We start from the raw sequence: 12,916 nt of genomic DNA, 5'->3' as shown, positions 1-12,916 counted from the left end.
CAAAGATAAAAATGGCAAGTCAATTACAAGGAAAATAAGGGGAAGACAAGGAGAACAAATGTAAGACAACGAGGACAGGGAGGTAACAAGGAGAATAGTATAAATAAAGGAGAACAAAGGAACTGGAAGAAAAACAATTGCAGTACAAGGAGAACAAGGTAAATATGAAGTAAGGAGAACGCAGGGAATAAAAAGAGACCAAGGGGAATACAAGGACGGAAAAGAAAATACATTGAGAGCAAGGGAAATACTAGGAGAACAAGTGGACGAGGGCAGTTGGAATATAAGGATAAAAAGGGGAATACGAATAGTATCGGAAAAGAGTTGCACTTGTACGTGACTGTCAGTTCCCAAGTTACCCCCACATTCCTAATGAGGAGAAAGATGCAGTTATTTCATGCATAAGCAATATTGTAGAGCAAATGGAAGGAATGACGGACAACTGCATCTGAAATTCAGTCCTCTCTATATAAATCTTTCACTGGTAGGCTATCATCAAATAAAATAAATCTCTTTCAGCAGTAATTTGAGTTCTGAGAACGAAAAGGAATCACATGGTGTTAATTCCGGTAAATACTGTGGTTGAAACAGCTTGCAGAGTTTTGTTCTGACCAAAAATCCTCTTAACAATGAAATTTATATGCATCGGTGCTTCACCATGCAACAGAAACTAATTAACCACTTCTCAATACTTGAGGTCGTCTATGTCGGATTCTCTGAAACAAGCGTTTTAAAAATGGTCAGATAATATGTATAAGTAACTGCTTAGTGGTAACGAGCTCTTTGTGCACAATTACCTTGTTACAGTAGAAAATCATTAGCATTGTTCTGGTTTTATACCTTTCTTGGCACGAGGAGTGTTTGCTGATTTTCATTCTGCAGTCCATCGTTTTGTTTCACGTTCGTACTTGAAACACCATGTCTCGTCATCCGCAACAATCGAACTCAGGAAGTTAGGTTTGTTTCAGTGGCCTCAATGAATTCCCTGCGGTGTTCAACTCGGAGTTGTTATTGATCGTCTTTTAATGGACGCGAAACAAGCAGCACATAGAATTCAGTTTCATTCAAATCCCGAGTTATTATTTTGTCAAATGTTTGTTTTTGTCAACTTACAAATCCTCTGGGAGGAAAGTAAAGTTGTGAATCCCATGTCGTAGATTTATTGGACGTAAAAGAGTCATGTCCGTTTTAAATAGTTGCAGGAAAAGTTTGTTATTCAATGATAAGTTCGAGTACACCATTAGTAGATCTCGGACTTTCAGGCTCGGTAAACATACGTTCATTAATGCACCTAGTTTTACGGAAAACCATCGCTTGAGAGTTTGTCGTGTAGCATACATTTTGGGATTTTTACGAAAAATTGTTGCAGCCTATCCTATTAGAGACTAAAAATCCGAGATCTTAGATACCGTAAAAGTTCTATAGTACAATCACCGAATTTCAGTATCTTCCACTAGGGTTCGTTGTAATATGAGTATACTTATATAAAAATTAATTGTACTCATATTACAATGAACCCTAGTGGAAGATACGGAAACTCGGTGATTGTAATATAGAATAGTAACAATAATTATCAGAGGAGAAAAATTCGCTCCGGCGCTGGAGATCGAACCCGCGTCCTTGGTTCTAAGTACCAAGCGCTCTAACCATTGAGCTACACCGAAGTTTAATCCACAGAACCGGATCAAATCCCCCTCCTCTAGTGTTTTTCCCATTGTGACCTTACTCCATGTTCGACATATGTTGACATACTGTATATATTAAATCAACTGCCATATACAAGGAGCGCACTCAACTGAGTGATTTGGTTGGCCAGGATTCCATAGTAGGCCTATATGCACTGTTGGGCAAAGAATCTGCGTAAAATTTCATTTTTTGGTCCTATAGAACTTATCTGTTATGGTAACAATAGTTATTAGAGGAGAAAAATTCGCTCCGGCGTCGGGGCTCGAACTCGGGTCCTTGGTTCTACATACCAAGCGCTCTAACCATTTAGCTACGCCGAAGTATTTCTCCTCTAATAACTATTGTTACCATATCAGATCAGTTCTGTAGGAACAAAAAATTAAACTTTACGTAGATTCTTGGCCCAACAGTGCATATTATAGTGTGGAATCCCGGCCAACCAAGTCACTCAGTTGAGTGCGCTCCTTGTATAATGGCAGTTGACTTATTATGTCTGTGTATGCGTGCGTGTGTGCGTGTGTCGAACATGGAGTAAGACCACAAATGGAAAACCATTAGAGGAGGGGGATTCGATCCGGTGATGTGCATTGAACTTCGGCGTAGCTCAATGGTTAAAGCGCTTGGTACATAAAACCAAAGACCTGGGTTCGATCTACGGCGCCGGAGCGATTTTTTCTCCTCTAATAACTATTGTTACCGTAACAGATAAGTTCTGTACGACAAAAAAATTTTACTTTACGTAGCTATGAGTAATGGTAGTCTAGATGTAATATATGAAAGACGAAAAGAACCTATCAGAAACTAGTATAATAGAAAAAGAGCTTTATTGGGTATGGGAAAGCGATTGGCTGACGTTTGTGACAAGGTTAAGTCAGTGATACCAAGTTGGCTACTTTTTCTCCATATCTAGTGATTTTGGGTTGGTGTTGACAAGAATTTAATTTTGGAGTCTAGTGAAAATATAACGACTTCCATGGCATAAATATTAAACATTTTTATTAATGTTTTTGTGTTCTTCTGCGGTGGCTAAGTGGTGAGACCTTCAGTCTAACAGCAGGAAGTCCGGGTTCGAGTTTCAGTCAGACATGAGATTTTTCATTGAAATATTTGTAGTGATACCACAGTCTAGTATATACAGTCACGAAGCTTAATACTTAGGGGATATGCATCCATAGATAGTTGCTAACCACGAGGATCGCTAGTATCGCCTCATCACAGCTAATGCGAAATAGAATGGCACAGTCTGTTGTTCCTAGTACCCGCAACAACTCAAGCTTCGTGACTGTATATACTAGACTGTGGTGATACTTTGGACGACAAGGTCGCATTTGGGTTTTTGTTAATGTTCTCTGAATTTCCCATATTATCTATATTATTCAGTTAAAATTTCTCCATTCCGTCATCATTCCATAGCATTTCTGGAACTCTGGCTGGCGACGCAAGAAGGGAGCTGACCTAGGGACGAGTGGGGTTGCGTGCTCGAAACCTGGGTACACAGCGAACCTTAGTGTAGTCAGCCGGTATGGGTTTGGGAATGAGCCTAGATTGAGTGTTAGTGAAGCACTGTAAATATTGAAAGGTCGCAGTGCTGGGTCATAATGCCCACCTCAAATACGTTCATTTCAATTCAATACCAGTCACCGGAGTAGCTCAGTCGACTGAGGCGCTTGCCTTCTGATCCGGAGTTGCGCTCGGGCGTGGATTCAATTCCCCCGTGGACTGACTACCTGATTGAGTTTTTCCGAGGTTTTCCCCCAACCGTAAGGCGAATGTCAAGTAATCTATGGCGAATCCTCGTCCCCATCTCGCCAAATGCCATCTCGCTATCACCAACCCTATAGACGTTAAATAACCTCGTAGTTGATACAGCGTCGTTAAATAACAGCAAAAAAAGTAATAAATTCAATACCGCTGGTACTCAATTCGTAAGAGATCACTTTAAAGTATAGGATAAAGTCTTTGGAAGAAAGTTTTTTCTTCAGATTTGAACGCAGGATTCTCTGAATTGTTTAGAGAAAATATTATAATCTGCTGGATTGCTTCCTGATAATTTTTCGTAATCATCCTGCGCTTTCCAAATATCCTATTGATATTTTTCACCATTAATAAATACAGTTCTATTTACTTTTCACAAGTATTAAAATGCTTTTAGATATAGGGTCAGTTTTATGAAATACTTTTAAAATACATATAATTACATATTTTGTCCCGCATATCTCTACATAAACATATTAATGAACATCCGTCACGAATAATAATAATGTAAACAGTATATTGTAACATTTGAACAGTCGAGAAATTTGGATCGTATTATAACTATAGACGAAACATGGATCACTCTTTACAATCCTGAAACTAAAGGTAAGGGCAAGGATATCCTCTTTATATCCCATGAATGAAACTAAAGAAGAACTAAAATAATAGAAACACTCTGGTTCTCCCCGTCCAAATAAAGTTTCTTTTCAAAAATCAGCGGCAAGAAAGGTCATATTATTATTATTATTATTATTATTATTATTATTATTATTATTATTATTATCATTATTATTTTACATCTTGATACACAACTTTTAACACTATAGCCTATCACTTCGGAAAACGTATTATGTGTCCTTCTCGTGTTAAATTTTACATTACCTCGTTAACATGTTTCAGCCTGTTATCGGCCATCTTCAGAACTGGTTGGTGCTGATCTACCCACACCTACAGAGACACGGAAATTCTACACATTCAATCAAAAAGCCAGAAAATAAATACACTAGAACAATACGAAATATATAGATACACAGAAACATATCCAAATGAAATTCTCAACACACAACTCAATTTCAGAACACACTCTTTGACTCCACATTACACTACACAAACACACCCCCACAGGAAACAAAACAAAAGGCGCCAAGACAAGCAACAATCAGTTCTGAAGATGGCCGGTAACAGGCTGAAACAAATGTAACGAGGTAATGTAAAATTTAACACGAGAAAGACATATAATACGTTTTACGAAGAAATAGGCTATTATTATTTTTTGTGGGATAGAGGCGGAATATGGCAAGATAAAGCTCTAATTGGGGGGGGGGAGGTTTATTCTACAATACCTACTAAGCTTCGGGAAAAGTTGCGAAAAAAACGTCGTGGTGTCAATTCCAAAAGTGTAAGACTACTGTTCTTCCAATAAAATGAACCCAATTACAAATACCTGATTGCGTTGCAGAAAATTGATGACGCTGGCTTTGAATTGATATCCTTTCCCAGATTTACCCCCTTAGACTATTAAGCTTACCTATTTTCAAGACTAAAGTATAAATTGAAATTAAAGAAGTTTCCATCGAATTAAACGGAAATAACTACTGTGAAATAGTGGTTTACAGACCAAGTCAATATTTTTAAAAGCTTAATTCGTTTATGACTGTTGCGCTAAGTGTACAAAGTTAAAAGAAATTTGTTTTGAATTAATACAAATTTATTTTGAGGCACAATATATTTTTCGTGTTAGGCAAACAAAAATTCCGCCTCATGTGTTTATATTACCGTGATATAGTAGCGAATCATTTTATGGAAATGCATACCATACTCTGTGTTGTTGCCGTCTGAGATTTCATTGTTTCAATTTCCCCGGAATCACATTTTTCAATTGAATACCACTATAGTTTGCCATGGCTACAGGTCTGAATTGAATTCTTCCAATTTGCATTGACGTATCCTTCAATATTCAATAGCACTTTGTATATAGATGACCTTAGAATCTGCAGCTCCCGTGATGCTCGGCGAATTGACTTTGTAGGGCTGCCTTGGAATGCTTCCCGTATGAGTTCACCCTCAACTATGAGGCACAGAGAGCCTTACTTGGTGCAACGCGTTTTCTATACTTCCTGTTTCTATAAACCGTTCATACTGGAGTTTAATATCGCGTCTGGAAAGTTTAATTAAACTTAGTGTTTTGGTCTCTCAGAATTTCGCATAACACTCTACTTACTGAATTGAATTTAGTGTGTCTTGCCAGTGAGGGATTACTTGCTGAGCAACTTTTATTTATAAAATATTCAGCGGTCTACTGCATAATAGCGAAATATTGTCACAAATCCAGCTTAACGCTTGGGCACCAATTTTAAGTCACTATTATTACACTGCGAAAAGACCGAACACCTTATTTTATAAAAAATCAAATTAAGTGAATTAATGTAAATTAAGGGATATATATTTCAGTAGCTATATTAAATATAATCCTTATTTTATTAAAATAATGAAGACAGTCGATTTAAAATAATATTACTATTAGTTACTCTTAAATTTTCATTTTTAAATACCGGTGTAGCTCAGTCGGCTGAGGCGTTTGCTTGCCGATCTGGAGTTGCGCTTGGGCTTGGGTTCGAATTCCCTCTTGGACTGAGTAGGCTACCTGGTTGGGTTTTTCCGATCTTTCCCCCAACCCTAAGGTGAATGTCAGATAATCTATGGCAACTCGTCCTCATCTCGCCAAATACCATCTCGCTATCACCAATCCCGTGGACGCTAAATAATCTAGTAGTTGATACAGCGTCATTAAATAACCACGTAAAAATTCATTTTTATATTTTACATCTTGTATGCATAGTTGTATTTATATTTTTCTTCATTTTTATTTGTATTTATACTGTAACCCTATCTTGTATTTATAGCTGTATTTATCTTTCTCTTCATTTTTATTTGTATTTATACCATATCTCTATCTTGTATTTATCTTTTTCTTCATTTTTATTTGTATTTGTACTGTAATCTCTATTTTGTATTCATATTTTTCTTCATTTTTATTTGTATTTGTACCGTATCTCTATCTTGTATTCATTTTTTTCTTCATTTTTATTTGTATTTGTACCGAATCTCTATCTTGTATTCATCTTTTTCTTCATTTGTATATGTATTTGTACCGTATCTCTATCTTGTATTCATCTTTTTCTTCATTTTTATTTGTATTTGTACCGTATCTCTATGTTGTATTCATCTTTTTCTTCATTTTTATTTGTATTTGTACCGTATCTCTATCTTGTATTAAACTTTTTCCTTCATTTTTATTTGTATTTGTACCATCTCTCTATCATGTACAGTATTTATATAGTTGTATTTATCTTTTTCTTAATTTTTATTTGTATTTGTACCGTATCTCTATATTGTATTTATAGCTGTATTTATCTTTTTCATCGTTTTTCATTTGTATTTATACCCTTCCTTTATCTTGTATTTATAGCTGCATTTATCTTTCTCTTCATGTTTATTTGTACTTATACCGTATCTCTATCTTGCATTTATATCTACATTTATCTTTTTTCGTGCTTTTCTTATTTTCCATTTAATGGGAAAAGTGACTATAATTTTTATGTCCCTTGTAATTGAGTCTTTGCTATGTTATAGGTACACACATATAAATAAAATACTTTAAATTGGAAAGAGACAGAAAAAAGAAAAACTTTAGGATTTCTTTAAAAAATGGAATGCAACGAACGAATAAATAAATAAACAAGTAAACAAATGATAAATAAATAAATAAATAAATAAATAAATAAATAAATAAATAAATAATTTTAACTGAATGAAACAAACACCCCTACTATTATGTACGTGTTCAATAACTGATTATGAGAGGTCATAAACCGTAGGTATGGTGTTTTGGGTGGCTTAATCAACAGCCCCAGCAATTTTTAGTGACGTATTGGCAACAAGTGAGAAGTAGGCCTATATGTTAAATTTCTTACTTGGATCTCCTGTACTCTGTTGCAAAACATGACTATATAAAATATCTTTTCTTCAGAAAATTGCAGGAGATAAACAGTGACAGAGGATTTGAGAAAATCTCTATGATTGTCTATGTCTAGACAGAAATTAGGCCTTAGGGTAGTGGAATTAGGATAAATACAATTTTCCCGTAAGATTTAACTGTGCCTATTAAGCGGAAAGAAAAAAGCTAAGCTAGTGAATCCTACAGTAATAGAAATAATAATAATAATAATAATAATAATAATAATAATAATAATAATAATAATAATAATAATAAAATATTAAAACAATATACTATTAAGTGGACAAATACGGAACTGTTGTTGAGCTACATACAAATTGACAATAATTCACTTTTACACTACACAATACAAGCTACATGAGAATTTCACGCAAACATTGTTATTGTTATTTATCCATCTGTACAGATATACATATTATGAGTAATACCGTCCATGTCAAAGCATTCATTAGCATTAAGTTACTTTTTTAATTATTGCAAGTGCCCCATGTATTATAACCTATACCAAACAGGTTTCTATATATGGGGAGTTCAATATGTCTAGGAATTTATTTGTTCACATTCTTTATTTTATCGGGTAATACCATGGCGACCAGTGTCATTTGCGTTCCACCAAAATCACTTTATTTTTTTTTTATTGAAACATCGAATATTCCTTAAACGTTAAATATTTCTTAAGGATTATTGTCTCTTTCCAATAAATCCATTAGTAATTTAAAGATAGACATTATTTTCATTTTCTCCATTTTTTTACTTCACGTATTTGTTCGCTATATGTTTACGAACATTTTGAAATAAAAATAACACAAATAATAATCCTCTTTAAGAATTAATTCGCATTATTCATAAAGGTAGTTTGTGTCATGAAAATTCCAGGACATGAAATTCTATTTGCTGCTTAATTTTCTTCTTTTTGAGTGATTTGATTCCAAATTATTTGATTTATCTCATTTATATCATTACTCATAATATAGTTATTTTTATTATCATAAATTATGGTTACCAAAATTTTCTTTATTTTATTGCGTGTTATGTTTATTCTAAAAGTGGTTATTTTGTTAGAAATTATAAGTCGAAACATTTTTGGAGATATTTACTGTTGTATAGTGTTTTTAGAATATTTGAATCTCAACACTGAACTAAAATTATTTCCAATTCTTTGGAAATGTTCATGATTGTATCAGGCTGACGATGTTTTCAAAGTAAAAACCCGGGACAATTCTTAGGTCCGAGATAGCAAACACAAACTTTACAAACTAAAATTCAGGCAGTTGCAAATGCTGAATTATGCTACTATGAAAGAAGATAAAAGTATAAATATTAAATTTGCTTATAATTTTAATACTAATGCAACACCAGCAATACATATAACTTACCATACCTTAAAAACAATAGAGTGATAACCCTTAAATCGAGTATGTTGCATGTAGGCCTACTCCTCACAATAATAGATTTGTGATAATATTTCCTGTTGAGTTTGTATCCAAATAAACAATGTTGTCCATAGTAACATAGTTTTTCTTTACACTTTGGTACAACACAATTCCACCTAACCGGAGCTACCAAGACACTTTTATTGCAATATTGAATCTCATTACATTTCGCGGGAAAATAAAACCTCGAAACGTTTTTACTAGTGAAAGTAAATGGGTCATATTTCAATCATTGCAAGGAAAGAGAGATATTTCGCGTCTTGAGAAAACGTTACGGAATATCGGGACAAAGTAACAAATTCCGGAACAGTTCCGGTAAAATCGGAACTTCTAATGGCCTTGGGTTACATAGATGATATTCGAATATTTAAATTTCAACATTGAACTGAAATTATTATAAATTTGCATTATGACATTCATATCTTGTAGCTGTGTGGAAACTCTGCCAAAACTGTATAGCGTTGAGGAGTTTGACCTGAAATGGGAGACCAGTTTCACTGCACTGCGTATATGTTATCTCATAGTATCACCAAAGACATAATTTATGTACAGGGCGTCTCTAAATTAGACCAACAAAATTAGAGAGCAGATAGATAACTTTCGTGGAAGGAACCCATGGGCTGCGGCGCTTCATTCCAGTGCAAGAAGGAATTACAGGTCGGAATAAAGTAAGTAGGTATGTGCAAATAACAAGCGATTCTGTGTCACATGAATCTGTTTGTTAATCCAAACAAAGGAAAAATGCGTACACAAAAACGAAACCAACGACGCATTAAACTGTACTGAAAATTACAACAGAATGAGTGCAGTACAAGTACTAAACTACGTGGACGAATAACACGGATAACAAGAGATCGTACCAATGGAAGTAAAAAAACGTGCTGTAATCGATACCAAATGATACTGGGCTCCGGATGTAAACAAACCGAGTGATAGTAGTAATGACACACCCCTCTGGACTGAAAAAAGTGATTATCCGTTCCCGCCTTCTTGTAATGAAACGAAGCGTCGCAGCCCATGAGTTCCTTAACAAAATATGCTTCCACGAAGGTTATCTATCTGCTCCCTAATTTTGTCGGTCTAATTTAGGGATACCCTGTACAATTCATTAATTTCAGTACAACTCTTCAATAAAATGGATCGGAACTTTTGAATCATCGTGTATTTTTAGAAATACAAAGTTATTTATGCCTTTCAACATGATCGCTAAGTGTAATATATTTTTTTTAAATATGCATTTATTATTGCAATTATAATAAGGAAACAACAAAAATACATATTAAATGGGAAGATTATTTTACATTTTTATATTTGCTGTTGGTCCACAGAGAATAATACTTAAATTGTTAAAATTTCAAATGCTTAACAAATATTGGTACATTATTTTCATATGGATAATTGTTTCGCCCCCTTGGTATTAATTACATTTAAGAAAACATTGATAGCAGGAGACTTGAGTGACTGCAATAGTAACGTTACTATTACAAATTTGCTTTTCTATTGTTGTAGTTCACGCATCATTCGCCAGAGCTCGCAACCGGAAGCGTCCGCACCGGCGTCGTGTAGCGGCCAATGTGTGCACCATCTGCACGGCAGTGCGCCCTCACAACCGAGCGTCTCGTTGCGACAGCTTCGAGAACCCGGAGACGGCATAGCTGGCATTGCGGCGGACTCTCTGCGGATCAATGGCGCCATCAGGCAGTTCAAACAGGTACTAACCATTGTGTAGCTCTGTGCTCCACCGTGTGAGGCGCTTTCATAGAGTACATAGACATGCGAACAGCGTGACTAAAGCGAGAATATCTTACCTGTCACTTCAAAATATTCATTTTGAACATAGTAGTTTAGTGAAATGGAAAACTCTTACACGAAATCATAAGAAATATTTTAATAATTGTATTAATACTTAGATAAGCTATACCGAAAAAATAATTAAAAAGTTACAAGTATGTAATCTTATTTCTGAAACAAACAAAATAGTAATATTTATTCATATTTACTGGCGACTTCGTTTTCAATGCCGTACGTTTATTCGATATTCACACCTATATTCATATTACAATATATCCATTTCGGAAAGATAGTGGAATAAAAATGACAAATAAAATTCAATCTTTTTCACAACTACTTTTCCATTTTGAGTGTTAAAGAATAAGAAATAACGCGAATTTGGCCAAGTATTCCTCAACTGCAACAATTGGGCCATAAAATGGATTATCATTTACAAAATATAGTAAAGAATTCCATTCCCATACTCTATCAACTTACTTAATTACAAATAGCTTGTAAGGAACCCGCAGGTTCATTGCCGCCCTCACATAAGCCCGCCATCGGTCTCTATCCTGTGCAAGATTAATCCACTCTCTGTCGTCACATCCCACCTCCCTCAAATCCATTTTAATATTATCCTCCCATCTACGTCTCAGTCTCCCCAAAGGTCTTTTTCCTTCTGGTCTCCCAACTAACACTCTATATGCATTTCTGGATTCGCCCATACGTGCCACATGCCCTGCCCATCTCAAACGTCTGGATTTAATGTCCCTAATAATATCAGGTGAAGAATACAATGCGTGCAGTTCTGCATTGTGTAACTTTCTCCATTCTCCTGTAACTTCATCCCTCTTAGCCCCAAATATTTTCCTAAGAATTGTATTCTTAAAGATCCTTAATCTCTGTTCCTCTCTCAAAGTCAGAGTCTAAGTTTCACAACCATACAGAACAACCGGTAATATAACTGTTTTATAAATTCTAACTTTCAGAATTTTTGACAGGAGACTAGATGACAAAAGCTTCTCAACCGAATAATAACAGGCATTTTCCATTCAAGACCGGGACAAAAAAATAAGACTACCAAATATAGAAAGTTAAACTACAGAACACATATATAACAGATTGCTTATCCCTATGTTAAAATCGGTAGCACTTTGAAGAGAACAACCGCCAGGATCGCCACCCGTCCGCCGTAAACGAACACGAGATGGCAGTACAGTCGCTAATGCAATTCAAATGGGAGTTATGACGTGACTCCTTATGTAATAACTAGATAGCAGCGTAGTAAACCTGACAAAAGGTGTTACCGTCAAAGCTTATAAGGCCAAGCGATCTGGGTTTATAATTATGATCTAGGTTTTAACTGAACAGAAGAAAGTCTACACAGTGATGATCTTCGTTCAGATCCCTTCATTGTAGGTGACAAAATCTGCAAGTCAGACCAAAAGTGCAATAGACTAAAAATAAATATGCCGTGAGAATTTAATTTACCTCATGCAGTTAATATGTTAGCATTTTAACAGACATAAAATGAATTCATTCCATCTAGATACTAACAGAAAAAATATTTCTTGACAGAAAATGTACGTAACTATAAAATTACTTATTAGTAGGTATCACAAGTAGAAATGCATAAACGCAACAAAATAATTATTTCTATATTAAGGGAGGTAAGTAGTATTTACTATGGAGAACGAGTTTGCGGCCTAGCGATAGCGTGGGTTGCGATTAAGTAGTTCGAGACTAGTAGGACTAAATTCTACTTAACTCACGAATTGCATATAGGTAATGATTTTTTCACTCCTACACTTTACGTAATAAAAATGTATATTTCATTAATTTTACATTATTTAATACCAGAACTGTTGGGAGGATCTTTGAATTTTTAGTATTCTTTTGTTTTTTGCTATGCGACTGTTGAACAAAACATAGGCTATTCTCATTTACTTCCCTAGGGTAGTAATGTAACTTACGTTCCGTCGTCAATAGCAACCAACATTATCACGGTAAAATTCATTTACTTCCCTAAAAATGCTAATAACACAGACTAGTATATACAGTCACGAAGCTTGAGTTATGAGGGTGCTAGGAACAATTGACTGTGCCAGTACTATTTCGCATTGTCTGTAATGAGACGATATTAGCGATCCTAGTGGTTAGCAACTATCTATGGATGCATATTTACTACGTATTGAGCTTCGTGACTGTATATACTAGACTGTGCTAATAACAGGATACTTACGGCAGTGACAAT

General features: G+C 35.0%; 1 protein-coding gene across 1 annotated transcript in view; it reads left to right on the top strand.

Annotated features, from left to right (window-relative positions):
• Positions 1-10,632, top strand: part of LOC138710688 (small conductance calcium-activated potassium channel protein-like) — a 58,935-nt gene extending 48,303 nt beyond the window's left edge. Inside the window, exon 2 of the mRNA XM_069841751.1 lies at positions 10,402-10,632. Coding sequence (XP_069697852.1) covers positions 10,402-10,621 — 220 coding nt within the window. The 3' untranslated portion in view covers positions 10,622-10,632. The remainder of the gene's footprint in view (positions 1-10,401) is intronic.
• Positions 10,633-12,916: the final 2,284 nt, after the last annotated feature.

This window comes from Periplaneta americana, chromosome 12, assembly GCF_040183065.1.
Source record: "Periplaneta americana isolate PAMFEO1 chromosome 12, P.americana_PAMFEO1_priV1, whole genome shotgun sequence".
NCBI classification, from domain to species: Eukaryota; Metazoa; Arthropoda; class Insecta; order Blattodea; family Blattidae; genus Periplaneta; species Periplaneta americana.
The sequence above is the reverse complement of the archived record's forward strand: the minus strand, read 5'-3'. Positions and strand labels throughout refer to the sequence as shown.